Source organism: Sarcophilus harrisii, chromosome 1 (genome assembly GCF_902635505.1).
Source record: "Sarcophilus harrisii chromosome 1, mSarHar1.11, whole genome shotgun sequence".
Classification (NCBI taxonomy): domain Eukaryota; kingdom Metazoa; phylum Chordata; class Mammalia; order Dasyuromorphia; family Dasyuridae; genus Sarcophilus; species Sarcophilus harrisii.
In genome coordinates, this window is record NC_045426.1 from 478,690,118 (window position 1) to 478,706,114 (window position 15,997).

General features: G+C 33.6%; 1 protein-coding gene across 6 annotated transcripts in view; it reads right to left on the bottom strand.

Moving 5' to 3' along the window:
• ASXL3 (ASXL transcriptional regulator 3) overlaps positions 1-15,997 on the bottom strand; it is a 219,394-nt gene that overhangs the window by 185,019 nt on the left and 18,378 nt on the right. The window contains exons 1-3 of one of the 6 annotated variants that reach the window (XM_031946470.1): positions 5,656-5,761; positions 4,967-5,087; positions 3,583-3,665 (exon numbers count right to left, since the gene is read on the bottom strand). In XM_031946470.1, coding sequence (XP_031802330.1) covers positions 3,583-3,638 — 56 coding nt within the window. In that variant the 5' untranslated portion in view covers positions 3,639-3,665; positions 4,967-5,087; positions 5,656-5,761. The other 5 variants (XM_031946464.1, XM_031946466.1, XM_031946465.1 and 2 more) reach the window with 5 other exon arrangements.

The following is a 15,997-nucleotide window of genomic DNA, read 5'->3' on the forward strand; positions in this document are numbered from 1 at the left end:
AATTCCAGTGGGACTGGGACTCTAACCACTGCACTACTTAGATGTCTGTGAAAATAGTGAGTATTTGGCCTAACATCTCCCCTCTGTGGTAACTTCAAATCTTCAGATTATTTTTTTAATCCCCAAAATGAAACATTTTTTATTATATAGCTTTTTCTACTAAAAAGGTGCTCCAAATATTCTATTCACTAAGACTGACCATTCTCATGTCACTTTAAAGGAGCAGGCCTCTAGAAAATACCATTCGCTCCAATTGGAAAATGATGAAGCAAGATCAAAGTGCAAATAAGTCACTCAAATCAAGATATTTTTCACTATATCAAGACACCTTTCACTATACCTTTCTGTCACCTGACATTTATGTCAGGAAATGAAACAAGAAACACATGATATCCCTTTACCAAAAAATAACTGTGAATACTAATATTAAATTAGTAGCATTAGAAATCATTCACATTCTGACAAGAGATTAGAAAATATCATGATATTAAAAATAGCACATTCAACATAATAAGTATTGTTTCAACGTGAAAGTGATGAAAACAAAACTGAAGCACATTATATTCACCAATAAATTCTGGTAAAGCTAAATATCTGGCAATATAGAGAATATGAACTTTCAAGAAACCCAGTCTTTGGTGCCTGCATATAAACACTTAATAAATGATTATTGATTAATTATCATTTCAAAAAGAAAAATACATAATTAAATAGTTAAGAACTTATAGTGGAAAGGTTGGTATAAAAAAACAAATGTGGTTTCATATATAAATCAAACAACAGTGTCACTACTCCAAACATTAAGCATACACATATTCATAGACAAAAGTCACACTCTAAAAGTTAATATATTTCCTATTTCAAGTAGGAAGGTTTTTTTTTTTTTTTTACCAGCAGTTTTAATGTTAGAAAACAAGCCAATCTTGCAATAAGCTTTTCAATTCGCAGGAAATCAGTGGAAAATCTCAGCATACAAATATTATATGAATTCATCCATTTGCTATGTATTTTCTAAATTTAAAAGTCTACCTTTCGGATGTGATTAAAAACACTGAAACTATTAATGTTCTTTAAAATAAAAAAAGTTTCTAATTTGGATGGCACATCAAGATCATTATAACCAATAGCAATCTCTCTATTACTGAATGCACATGAATGAAAAAGTTAGTAATGTTCAGCTCCTAGAGGGAGACAAAATAAATAAATACACATTCTTGTGTCTTTTAACTCCTACTAAAAACTAGAAAAATTTTTATTATGCATGCATACTAAACCAAAGGACTACTGGTCACACCTTTTAAACCAATGATTTTGCTACATTTAAAAAGTAAGCAGACAGAATGCTTGAAATTCCTGAAAATAGCAGCATTTATAAACCTTCTAAGAATTCCTCACTAAGGTTCTACCATATGACAACATTATTTCTAAACTTAACTCTTTTCTAAAAGAAAACTATACAGTGACACCTCACTTATCTGGCAAATTCAACAACTTGGAATACAGCCAAGAACTCAGGAAAAAAAGCAAAAAAGGTCTCTGAGCAACCAAATTAGATGTCATGAAACCAAAACACTAATTCAAGAGAATTTCTCAAGTACTTGCTCAGAGTCTACTTATTCTTAATTTAAACACATCCCTAACCTTGTTGGTCTGGTTTCCAAATCCCCTGCAGATTGAGAATTCACAAAATATTATATTACCTGGTGGTACCTGAAAAAATACTGGTCTCAGATATGTACCAGAAAACTGACTTCACAGTTTATATGTGTATATCTGACAGTTGACTTTACAGGACAATAACTAAACAGAAGTATGGCTTTATTATTCATCATGACCTCTTTTTATACTTCCTCAATTCATATTTTTAATTTGTGTATAATTGAAGTGTTTTTTCTTCCTATTTCTTACTGTGCTTACTCATCGTCACATTTAAAAATTGTAGTCATTTTTTCTAGCTATAAAAGTTTTACTGCCATGATGAAAAAGTGACTTGAGAGTTAGGATTGTTTTCTGTTTCAGTGACTCTTTAAAAAGACTATCGAATTCGTTTTTTTTTTTTTCTTTTTTCTGATTATGTACACTTATATTGCAACCTCTTTAACACACAACTCTGAGAAGAGAAGCATTTTAAGTAGTGTGAAGAGGTGTTGCCATAATAACAAGACTAATTATAATGTAGTTCAGAGCCAAGGTGCAGTAGTCTCATATCACAGTGAAGAACAACAGAGAGTAAGTAGCATATTCACTGCTGTTGAGAAATGTATCTTAATAAACAAATTTCAAGTGATTGCTTTAATGAGGGGCTTTTTGTCTGTGTTGGCAGATCTTTTTGGCACAAAGCCCATATTCAGCAGGAGTTTATTTTCTGAGATTCCCTCCCCCTAACTCCTTTCTTTTTGGCTCCAGAACAAATATTTCCAATGCTTTTTTAAGGGCACATACATTTCCAGGGCTTTGACAGGTAGCAAGGGGAAAATGAATTTCTAGTTCTCCCCATTCTGTTCTCTGCCAACACACACATATCTAGCTTACCAGAGCAAGATCACCTTTAAAATTGTTATATAGTGTCAATAACTGTACAATTCTGCATTATTCCCTCCATTTTAGGAAAAATGCTTGCAAAAGTAACAAGATACATCCTTACAAAGCATTTCTTCAGAACAGATAAACATAAAAACAATTAGGTTGAAATTTCAGATCATACTGTCCTAAACCAAGCTAAATTTTACAGCTTATTGACCTTATTTTGCAAAAGCCAACATTCAAAGCCGCTAAAGTATGTTATCACTCGTGCTATATAATTACAGGTGAGCCTTTTTTTTTCTTTGTTAAAAGAAAAGAAAACCTATCCCAAAGGAATATTGATCTCCTTTAGCTGCTTTATTTCAATACTAGTCACAAGAGTCACAATGCTGAAAAGGTCTTGACAGCTTTACTTGTTTTGGCCATGTGACAATTACTGAATATATCTGCATGTAGGCACAAAAGTACATGCACAAAAATCTATTTTATGAAAACTTAGTCTATTATTTGCCCACAATATGGTTATTTTCATCCTCAACAGTTAACTCCATTCTTTTTGAGCAATTAAAGTTCAAGCCACAAATTACCAACCAGTTACAAACAAATACCAGCTCAGCATTAATACTTACATCACAGGATGTCTGTAAACTAACCATGTTAAATACTGTTCTTTCTAGAACCCCAAATTTTATCAAAAGAAATTCCATTCTTATATCTACAATTCCATCTACTAAACCAGAAAGAACTATGCTCACCATTCATTTTGAAAAACACTAACAACTTCTATAGGGAAAAAAAGAGTAACAAGGATAACTTTTTAAAAGATGCTAACTTTAGACAAAACAATCCTTCCTTTATATAAATGGCTCTTCTATAATATTTTATATATAATTTATCAAACTGTTCCCAAGTTAGAAGCCAGGCAAATGTTTGATCAAAAAAGAAATTCCATGTTCACTATATTGGAATCTTAATCACACCTATCACTTTGGGAACCAGCAGTTTAATAAATCAATGAACAAAAGAACTCTCTCTCTCTATATATATATTAATACTGACCTTGTTTCTTTTAGTCCTTCTTTTTGAATGACTTCCAATATCTGTTTTGCAGTCATTGGTGAGTTGGGGTGTTTTTCTAAAGCCTATAAAGAAATAAAATTTGATGGTTATTGTGTGAAGTTATTTAGCACAAGCAGTACTATATGTAATCATGCAATTTTCATTTAAAAATCATCAAAGAGCAGGGAACTTTATTGCGACATTGACTAAAGAAGAATAAGACTTTTTGGACATTTGTGGCATCATCTGCTACAATCAAATATAGGGAAATTTTTTTTTTCCAAAAAATGTACCAAACACACTGAAAAGGGTTAAACCCAAGGATAACATACTAATAATGACTGACTCAACTAAACAAAGAATAATTGCTAAAATTTGGTTGAGGGAGGGAACACTTTTTTTTTTTTTTAATCACCTTTAAGCACATACATTCTTAGTGGTTCTCTGATCTCAGGAAGACAAAAGCTGGAGACTACTTAAAGAAGTAGATACTAGTCAATGATGACTTCATAGGTTTTATGTTTTAATTCACTTTTTTTTTAGCTTAAAATAAATAATTTTTAAAATGTGGTCAAAAATGTCAAAGCAGCACAGAAGATGCCCAGATGACTCATGACAGTGTGTTTTCCAGTTCAGCTCAGTTTCCAACTCCTTTGCCTTTTCCAATTGAACACAAGCAAAATCTCCCTCCTCTTCCCATTCAGTCCACCTCATACAGTTTTGCAATAAGTTCCATTTTTTTTTCCTGCTCCCTTTTCAGTCCTACTTAGTTTATTTTCTAGATTACTTTTAAAAACTGGGTGGGAAAGGGCACCATTTATGCATGTAGTGGGTAATCTACCACCAACTCTAGAAATCAAGCTCCTTCATTATCCAGAGACCAATTTCCTGCCAAACAAGAAATGGCAGGGTCAGGTTCCTGTGATGTCTCACCAATATGGCCGACAGAGACCAAATCTTGGTGGAAGAAGTGAATCTAATCTCCATCCATGTTCTCACCATCATCTCCACTAAGACAACCAACAGGGTCACAGCTACTGACAATTAACACAACAGGTTTTTTGACAGGGACTCCTGCCAGCTGAGAAATGGGAAGGCTTCCAATTCATTTCACAAGGGCTACAATGCAGCCATCAGAGAATCTTATTTTGGATCTCTACTACTGTGGGCTGAAAGCCAAAAAGGTCTCTAGAGGAAAAAGGCTTAGTACATAAATACATCCAATAAGCTATCCAGCCACTTGATTACCCTCCCCCCCTTGCCCCCACCCTCCTCTGCTACTTCATAACTTGAGTTAACTTTCCTGTTCTTCCCTTTCCAGTTCAGAGAGTTTACCCATAGTCCTTGCCCCACATTATTTTCCAATGCAGATCAGCCTTCTTACTATTTGCTTTTTTTCAGTTCTTCTAAAGAGGAATGTAGAAATATGGGCTGCACTAGAAAGGTCTGGGAGGCGAACGAAACTGGTCCTGGCTGGAGACGACAGTGGAGAGCTGAACTGAAGGCTGAGAAAGGGGTAAAAAAGAAACATAGGCATGTCTGGATACGGAAGAGGAGTAAACTGGAAAATACTGAAAAAAAAAAGAGGCAACAAGGAAACTGTTTAGAGCTGAAAAGGGGACAAGATTAGACCATAGAGGGAAAGGGAAAAGAACTAGACAGACATGTAAAAGCAGACAGATTTTTTTAAAGGGCTGGAAATAAGACAGTACATAATTATAAGATACTTTAAAAGGGCATTGGAGATTCAAGGACTTGAAGGAAAAAGGTTTGTCCAACTGAGAGACAAGGCTGGAGAACACTAACTTCAATCCAAAGGGATAGAAGGAAAGTCAGTAGACACTGAAAAAAGGAAACAAGCAGGGAAAAGGGAAATTGGTGGGGTGGGAGGGGTAGGAGAGGAAAAGGTGAAAAACAGTGGAGAAAGGGTTAGAAAGGAGAAAAACTGAGCTGAACTGGTAACACTCCAAAGGGCAAATTGGGTACAACTGGAAAGGGCAGAAGAGGAAACTACACTGTACTGGACAAGGCTTTAAAGGAAACTTGGGTGCACTTGAAAGTGGGGTTACTCACTGTGGAGGACTCCCTGTTTCTCTTCCTGAGTACAGGCCCCTCAGCACACCTGGGCAGCTCCTCCCAGCAATTGAGAGAATTTGGATAGCCCTTTCCCCTTCTCTATGACATCACATCCTACTCTATAAAGGAAGTAAAAGTGCCAAGTATTACAGCATGAACTAAATGAGTAGTGGGAAGGAAATAATAAAGCTATACAAAACATCAGAAGCCACCACCCACCCAGTTCCTACAAGATGGGGAAAGGGAGGAGGAGAGGAGGTACAGTATGCACTAAGGAAGCTGCACTGAACTGGTTGTGGGTACAATAGAACACATGAATAGAGAAAGATAATCTTCACAAAACAAAACAATAAAACCATCAAAAAAATGTGTAACATGGCAGAGACAAAAATCAGGACCCACAAGGCAGCCACGCTCTTAAAAACACTGTAGTATGATACAACCACATTCAGACTAAAATGACAATAACAAGATGTAGAATACTAGGTTAAAAGCCACAGACTGATCAATTATCCCTTGTTTCATGAATTTCTTGACTTGCAAGGGATTTGAGATTTCATATATCCAACAAAATGCAACTTTACATAGAACTTCCTTAATGTTTCAGAACATAACTGGTAGGAATAATGTAGAATAAACTTTCTCAATTACACATTGTTGTTGGGTTGTTATTGTTGGTGGTGTTGTTTTTTAATTATGTAATCCCTGCCTTAGGTCTGCTGTATTCCAGAAAATACTATGATAAAGGTATGAATGTTGAGGATAAAGCTAGAGTCAGTTAAACAGTCAACCCAAGAATGGAACAAAAACAATCTTAGTCTAACTATATTCTCAGACATTTCCTTAAGAACAGGGCCAGTAACTGCTCAGGCCAGCCAAATATAGATAGTTGCAAAATGGATTACAAGTTACATGAAACTTAGGACAAGAGAGTAAGATTTATATTCATAATAGACCTAGATATCTATTCACTACTTTTCAGGTAAGATTAAGGAATTTCTTCTTACTGAACATGTGATCCCTTCCCTAATTTCAATTTCCAAGTTCAAAAGTTATTTGTGTTCTCAAGAGCTCTGAATATGGAGTCATAAAGACTTGGGTTTGAATTCAGTTTCAAATCTTTCCTTGCTGTCAATCGGTTATCCTTCATTTTCAGATGACCAAAATGACATCACTATGTTAGAATCAAATTAGAGTGTGTCCATCTATGGCTGATCAGACCAATTCGAACTCAGAATGCTCTAAAATAATTCCAACACAAATAGTCTATATGAACAGATCAGGGAGATGTCTCTAAATTTGTACATCTCATGTTTCTTTTAAGATACTGCAATTCTGCACAGCACCTGATGAGAGTACAACCATCCTGAGCAGTCCTATACCACTATCTCCTCTGTTCTGCAATCAACTTCAAAATTCTTCAGACAGACCTTGAGAGTATCAGACTACTTAACTTCTCTCCAAGTCTCAGTTTCCTCGTCTATACAATGTCCTGACATCATTTTCAGTTCCAAATCTATTATCCTATTATCCTACACATATAATGCACAATCTCCATTATTGCCTAAAAATGAATCTTCAATTAAAATATTTCTTTCAATATATGAATTCCTGTTTTTTAAGCTAGAATGTCTTCTTCATTTTCTATGTTCCAAAACTTACATTTTGTATATTTTATACTTCAACTATGTCCTTCAAGTATGTCCTTCTATCTTTAAAAAGGTTTCAAAATCTTACACTTTTCAAGAAAAAGGAAAAGTCTTTATAGAATCAACTCTTAAACACAAGGGTAGTCAATGATGAGACAATAATAATGAGACAATAATAAAACCCACTCCTTTCTTTGAAAATTCATCTTTAGTTTCAGGGTGAAAGGTTGCTGGTACTAGCCAGTACTAAACTTCACCACATTTCCCCTTCTATTTGTATTCTATGATCAATTAGGTCTCATGAGGGGTTCTTTGCAGAAGCCATCTGCTTATGAGCCCAAAAGCTATCTCCTAGAAATCCCTTTTCCAACACCACTCCCTCCAAAATTGCGATGTATTTTATTTACATATTATATACATGCATACATATGTATACATGTTTGTGTATATTTCTCTCTATTATATGTGTACATATGTATGTATGTATACACACATATACATATATATTCCCTTAAAGGGAAGACAATAGGTGTATGTATGTGCATATATAATATATACGTATATATGTAAACACATACCTCTCACACATACATACAAACACAAATACACTGTCTTCCCTATAATGTCCTAGAAGCAGAGGGCAGGAATTGTTTGTCTTTTGCTTGTTAACCTATCCCCAGTACTTACTACAGTGCCTAGTACTTAATTAGCACTTAATAATGCTTTTTTCTGTTAAGTGACTGAAAATGATAACATAAAATGAAGAAAACATAAGGACAATATATAATGAAAAGTTAGCATCTAAATTTATAACTTTATTTTCATTTCCCTCCAAATTTAGATTTCAGCCTTAAAAAAAAAAATCTGGTTCAAAGCATCATGACAGGACATTTCCATATCTGTGTACATATGACATTTTTGGTGTATATTCACACAGAAGAGTGATTTAAATCCCCCAAATGAATATATAAATGCAAAGAGAAGATGAAAATTTTCAGAATGAGCTACCATATTTTAAGTATAAAGTAAAAAGATAGTTTCCTCTAAGGCAATGGTATTTGGATTTGGGGAGGTAAAGGGAACAGATTGATTTATGGGTTGTATTTTTTCCTGAAGAAAAAAGTTCTTAAGCATTTACTAAGTACCTATTATGTGCCATACACTGTAGTAAGTATTTTTATAAATAATATCTTATTTGATTCTATAACAACCCTGAGAAGTAAGTGCTATTACTATCCTCATAGTATAGCTGAGGAAGTCCAGGTTAAGTAACTTCTTGCTTAGGGTAACAAAGTTAGTAAGTATCTGAGGCCTCATTTGAACTCAGGTCTTCTTTATTTCAAGCCTACCACTCTAGACTAGCTGTCTCAAAACTTTAAGTGTTGCTTATCTCTTTGATTTTCAGAATTTCTACTTCAGTATTTAAAGTTTTAAAATTTACTAGTTTTTTAATTTTTTAATTGTATGCCCAATTAACTGATTTGTTCTTTTTTCTCTTTTGCTTAACAAATAGAGATATGGTTTTTCTACTGATTGCTTTGGCTAAATCCCAAAAAGTTTGGTATGTTATCTCATTCTCATTATTTTAATGAAATTATTTATTGTTTCTCTGATGGATTCTTTGACCTGACAATTCTATTGGAGTAAGTTATCTAGTCTTTAAATAATTTTTAATTCTTCAAGGATACTTTAAGGAGTAAAATTTTTGTTTAATTATATATACATGGATTGAAACAAAGAAAGTAGATGGTAAAAATTGTCTCCATTTCTCTAAAATATGCACACTCATTAGCAAACAAATCCACTTGTCAGTAAATTAGAGGATTTAGCTATTGAAATCATAATCTATTTTTAAAAATTATTTGCTACTAAAAATAGGGATTTGTAAATACCAAAGGAAACCACTGAAGTGAGGCATTTAATAATGATGACAATCAAGATGACTCATAGTGTCTGGCACATAGTAAAACACTTGATACGTGTCTACTGATTGACTGGTGATGGTGATGGTAATACTAAACACAATAATCTAGAGTAATCTAACAAGGATAGAGTAGCATAAGACACTTCCTTTGTTATGGACTTACTAAATTACTAATCATCAATTTATTATTTACAAATGCAATTATGACTAATAATAATACTATACATATTTATATACACACATAAACAAACACTTCTCATTTTGAGGTTACAAAAGGTCTATATATCATGAATGAATAAAGGAATAACAACAAAAATAGCATTTATAAAGCATATTAAAGTTTGCAATCATAATTCATTTTTTATCCTCATAACAACTCTGAGAAGTAGATGTCATTAATATCATCCCTATATTACAGATGAGGAAACTGAGGCAAAGAGAGATGCAGTGACTTGCCCAGAATCAACTAATTTCTAAATATATGAGGCTGAATTTGAACTCAGTTCCTCCTGACAACAGATCTAACCATCTTATTCTCTAAGTCACCTAGCTAAGAAGTTAGAAAAAAAGTAATTCTAGAGTAATTAACATTGCTGAGCTTAAGACACCCCCAAAATAATAAACATCTTGCCTTTATAGTTAAGGTTCTCAAATCATACCTTTTTTATGAAAAACTTATGTTTTTCTCATATGAAACGGTACAGGAAATATTACTTTAAAAACTTTATGGTAATATAGAAATCTAAGATATTGTTAAAATAGTAATATTTAAAGGAAGAAGTAGGTTTCTAATTTTTAACTCTAAGTTACCTACTGTAGGTCAATATCTTTTAAACAGTAACCTTTAAGAAAACCCTGAATGAGCCACCTTGAACAGTTCTGCTGAATTCCCTAGATCAGTGGTATCAAATTCAAATCAAAATAGGGACCACTAAACATCATATAAGGATCCATGCTGGGAGAACTTGATGTGCCAAAGCAAAGAAGTGATAGGAAAAAAAATGAAAGGGACATAAAGCTAGACAATAAGGACAGGAAAAAAAAAAATTAAGACTACAGACTTCTATTTTGCTCCATAAGAGATTTTTCTTTAGACTCATAGCTGAATGAATAATCAATAAGAGAAAATGCATTTATTAAGCACTTACTATGTTTTCTTGGAAGTCTCAGCAATCCTTGTGAGCTAGTTATCTTCACAACTGACACTTGCAATTGTCTCTGAGAAAGCTGTTTCCCTAGACTGCTAAAAACTCATAAATGATAGGAGTTTTGAAGTATTTAAACACTGGACCTGATGCCTAAATTCTACACTGAGACTCCTAAAAAAGAATAGTCCTCTTTCAATTTTTATTTGTGTATTTATTTGTATGAAGGAATAGTCAAGAGTTTTGTACTAAAACTAAATCTAAATCTCCCCATGTAAAGATTTACTGTAGTAGAGTAGCATTGTTGATTTTCAGTGAAATTTTATCAATATGTGCATCTTAATGCTGTTTTTGCTAGAAAAATATTCATTTTTAAGGAAGATCTTTATGTGTTTGGCTTATTGGAGACAATCTTCCAATTCTCAAATGATTCCTCCAGTTTATAAGTAGATCTACCAAAGATTTCAAGTTAAACTCATCTTTAAAAAATTCTTCCCCTACCTCAAGCAGTCTTACTTCTCTGTCTCTTTCTCTATTTCTGTCTCTGCCTCTCTCTGTCTCATATACCACATACACACATACACACACACACACACACACACACGGGGGCGCATATGGAGACAACCAATTTCCAATCCCAATTTATACCCCCATTTAATTGAATTACTTTGGTTGAATTCCTAAACTCCTTGGCATTAGTTTCCTCATGTAAAAAATGAAAAAACTAGTCTAGGTAAACTCTAAGGTTACAACTCAAGGTTTAACAATCTGACTCTCTTAATTGTAACACAAAGAAAAAAAAAGTATGATTCTTACAGCTTTTTTTTTTCTTATTTCCTCCATTCCAAATTTTCACTTTAATTTACTAGTCTTATCATCCCATAAATTCAGTTTTTCTCCCTGCTTAACTCTACTTGTCTAATTTTGTCTTCCCCAATTATAAAAAAGATTCTAATTTCAAACAAGGTCATTATGTTTCTATAAACACTCCCAGGTCCATCGTGGGTACCCAGTGAAATAATTGCAGATATTAAAATTCAAAGTTATAATCATGTAAAATAAAGTAAGCAATTCCAGATCAATAGAAATATCCAGTGAGAATTTAAATAATGTACCCAATTCAGTACCTTGAACAAAATCCCCACAGTCCACAATGCATTAAAGATGTGTAAAACTGTGACAGATCAGTAGTAGCGTTTAAGCCATGACTGCACTCCAACCTTCATTTCTTACCTGTCTCTTAATTCTCTAGCTCTCAACAAAGAACCTAATACATATTAAGCACATTAATTACTTTTCATTAATTTGTTCTTTCTTTTGTACTTTCTAGATTCCAGCATTTCTAATCCATTCTACTTTTAACAAGTAAATTCCTTGAGGATAAGAATGATCTTTTTTTCATTATAAATCCAGTTCCTAAAAAAAAAAGATTTGGAACATAGCAAGTACTTAATTATTATCAAATATAAAGCATTGACAGGTATCAGAGGAAATTAAACAGAGAGAAAAAAAGTATATTCTATAATATTATTTCTATTCCTTCCCAGGCTTGTGAAACATATACCAAAGAAAGATGATAAGAAAAATCAACAGGTTCAATGGGAAAATGTCAAGTGAAAAGAATAAGGAGGACAAAGTGGAAGTGGGAGCAATAAATTAAAGGAACTGAAGTTTTGTATTCATTATAAGGTACAGCTCTCTAGGTAAGTAGGTACTAGGAAAAAGAGAAAACAGAAATGTAAGTTGATATAAAAAGGTTAATATGTTTTAGAAACGGAAGTAAAGGCACGTGAATAAGCTTTAAAGGGATTCTCCTGGGTATTGTGGGAGAAATAGAAAGAATCAAAATTCTTTAGAGAAGGAAAAAAAATGAAAAAGACAAAGACACCCCCCCCAAAAAAAATGAAAAAAGCTATCACAGAACTACAATTTCACCATGAATGTGAATTTTAAAACATTCTTATAACATTCTAGTTTCAAAGATTCCTTTATATTTTTGATACAAATTTAAAAATACTTCTGGCCACCCCCCCACTCAACAAATTTCTATGTAATCCACTGAACTCCCCTGTTGCTAAACTCATAGCTGCTTTTTTCTTGTCAAACTCTTCTCATATATTTAATAAAGGTTTCTCCTCTAATTTCTTCCCAATTGCCATGTCTATTCTTTCTGTTCTTCAAATATCTACTCCCTATATTCTCTTGTATCCCTGCATCTACTACAATGTTAAAATATTTGTTCTTATTTTCAAGGCTGCTGGTGCTAAGATTTGTTCCTACCATGAAGGAGCATATATACTCCCACCCTCACCCCCACCCCCCAAAAATGCAGTAGTTACAGTATCACAAAATCACACAACTGAAAAGAATCACAGATATGACCTAGGCCAACCTAATCATCTTAAAGACAAGTGGCTCCAAGAAATTTGGTAATTCTCTTTAGTTTTCACATTCAAAGTGTAAAGGGAAGTAAGGACAAAGTGGGAAAAACACTCATGGCTGAACAAAGTACAATAAATGAATACAAAGAATCATTATTGCATCATAAGAAAAGACACACAGATTCTGAGAAACCTGGAAAGAGTAACATGAACAGATGCAGAACAAAGTAAGCTCAACCAGGAAAACAAAATATACAATGGCTAAGATAAGATAAAGGAAAACAATTTTAAGATGAATCTGAAAAATGTAATGACTAATCATGACTTCACTCAAAAGATTGACAAGACAACATTCATCCTACTTAAAAAGGCAAAGAGACGATGGATCAGAAATGCAAATGAGATATATTTTCAGATTCAGTCAACGCACTGATTTGTTTTGCTTGATTACTAAACTTATGCATTACAAAGGAAGGTAAAATTTTGAGCAGTGATATTGGTAGGAAACAAGAATAAAAGAAGAGGAGCAAGAGAAATAGTAAGACAGGTCATTTTCTCTCACTGAGCCTGTTTCCCCATGTGCTTCCCCATGTGATAATAAGGCTTAGACTCTCTACCTCAAAAAACAGTGGAGATAATTCAACATAAATCTCTGAAGCTCTTATTTCACAAAGAAATGTGAATTCTTATTTCATTGGAAGCTAGCTCCTATATTTCCTTAACTTTACTAATATGGGCAAATCTCTTCACCTTTTGGTTTTTGTTCTCATCTATAAAATAAAAATAACAAAAACTTGCATTATTTCTACATTATTTTCCCATCTGGAAAAGTGTTTTGTAAACCTTTAAGAGCTCTAAAGATAAATTAAAGTATTACTTTTATATCAGCTCATGTGATGACTACCACAAGCATGGTCTGGGTGATTTGAGGATCAGAGCATTCCTTAAGTTCAAATTCTTGTTCCACTCCTTACTACCTCTACTATATGTGTGGCTTTGGCCAATTCTCACTTAACCTTTCTAGATTTCTGTTTCATCATCTATAAAATGAGATGGTTGGACTAGATGGTCTTTCAGATCATAAGTACAATAAAATTATTTCAATATTATAAACATGAAAACTAAGCCTCAGAAGAGGTATCTGGTTCAAGGTCACATAATGAGTTAAGTCATGAAGCCAGAATTCCATTACAAGACAGCCTCAGAATCTAGATCACTTCATAGTAGAATGGGCCTGTATGAATATAATATTGTTTTGCATGTACCCCTCAGTGACACTCTCTAAGTGAAAATGGAAAATAAAGCATGAAGAAGAGATCTGGCCTATTTCTCTTGGATTTTAAAAATCTATAATTATTCTGAAAACTACAGGAATGCTATAGGTTAGGGTCAAGTACATCTTCACTATCAGCACTCCCCCATCTCACCTAAAAACAAAGTGTTTTAAGCAAATACCTGTACCAGACTAGCTTCAGAGTAAAATACATCTTATTCATCTTTCTATATACCTGTTTTTAACACACTATGCATAATAATAGGAATTTTACAACTCATCTTCTAAAAAAGACTCTATAAGGATTCATCCTAGGTTAATGAGATATGTTTACAAACTGTACTTAACACCTGGGAAAAAATGCACTACATGGACACAAATTACTATTCTCCAAAAGCTATGCTATCTGTGCTGCTACATGTAATTATAATGATTCTATTCAAGGAGAAATGCACAGTAACAACAAAACTTAGCAGTTTTTTGTTGCACTTAGTGAGCAAGTATCTTCTCTAGAAACAAACTTTCAAGACAGCAGGAAAACAATCAAAATACTTCCCATATGATAACATAAAAAAAAACAGAAAAAATAAAGTTTTTTGCCAGTTTACTCAGTTTCAAGGGTGGAATAAAACATCCTTGATATATCCAAGGTGACCACAGCATTGTTTCTGACAAAAGAAATCAAAAAGAATTTATCAAGACATTTCCTTTAAGTATTCCCAAGTTTACAGAATCCTTGAGTTAGAAGAAACTCTGACTTTCATTATCATCACCTAACACAAATTCCTAAATGCTTTTCAAAAGGTGAGATACAAAGTTTCATCAGGTGTGCCTCTAAACTCCTTTTCACAGCAATCCCTATCTCCAGCTGCAATTTAGTGGAGAGGGAATAAGTACTTATGTAGTACTTTCTATATGTAGGTTCTATGCTAAGTGCTTTTTACAAATTTATCTCATTTGATCCTCACAATTTTACAAGGTTAGCACTACATACAGTTGAGTAAACTAAGGCAAATGGACATTATATAATATGCTCAATACCACATAGCTATACACTGTCTGAAATTAAACTTTGGACTCAGGTCTTCCTGAATCCAGGCCCAATACTGTATATACTGCACCATCATGTACCTATAGGGCAGTCTGCTGAAGGTCATAATAATAGCTCTATTAGAGCAGAAGCCAAACTACTTCTGACTCTATCGCTATGAGTCCTGTAGAAGTAAATAAAAAGAATGAGTTAGCAGAGCAGTGACGTAAAAAGTGGAGGAATTCCAAAGCACGGTTAATAGGTATAGAGACTTATTAAGAAAGGTCAAGGAAGCTCTTATTCATTGCTAATTTAACCACTGAGTCTATGAAAATCTTCATGGCAAAGAATACTGTGCTAACATAAAAAGTTAGAACCACTAGAATACCTCATTCAAAGGATTGTCAGTTCCAAATGAAATGCATCTAAAGTTTACTATAAGTATAAAATACTACTGTGCTTTAGTGTACTTTTTACTGGACTATAACTGCAATGTAAGCTTTTGATGATGGGCATGGAGTAGATCTAAAGCAGTGATTTCATCAAATTATTTCTAGTTACTGAAAACCTTTGAGAGTTTCCTAGGGCAACTCTATATAAGAATTTAAACAACTCACTTTGGGCCACATAGCTAGCATGTACTAATCAAAACTTAAGATGAAGGATTTAGATACTTTACAAGGGGGATCTCTGAAGCTGTCCAGTTCAACTCGCCATGTTTAGAGATAAGGAATTATGAAGTTTGCCCAAGTAACAATGTAATAGTTAGTAATACAGACAGGATTGAAAGCAAGGGGCTCAGACCAACTGCAGTACACTTTCTACTAGTCTTCCTGATTGAGCCTATCCACTTGTTTACAATGCCCTAGAGCTATTCTACCCAAAGTAAAACACTCAAGAGAATATTCAAGGAATACTTCTATGTAGTCTCACTCAT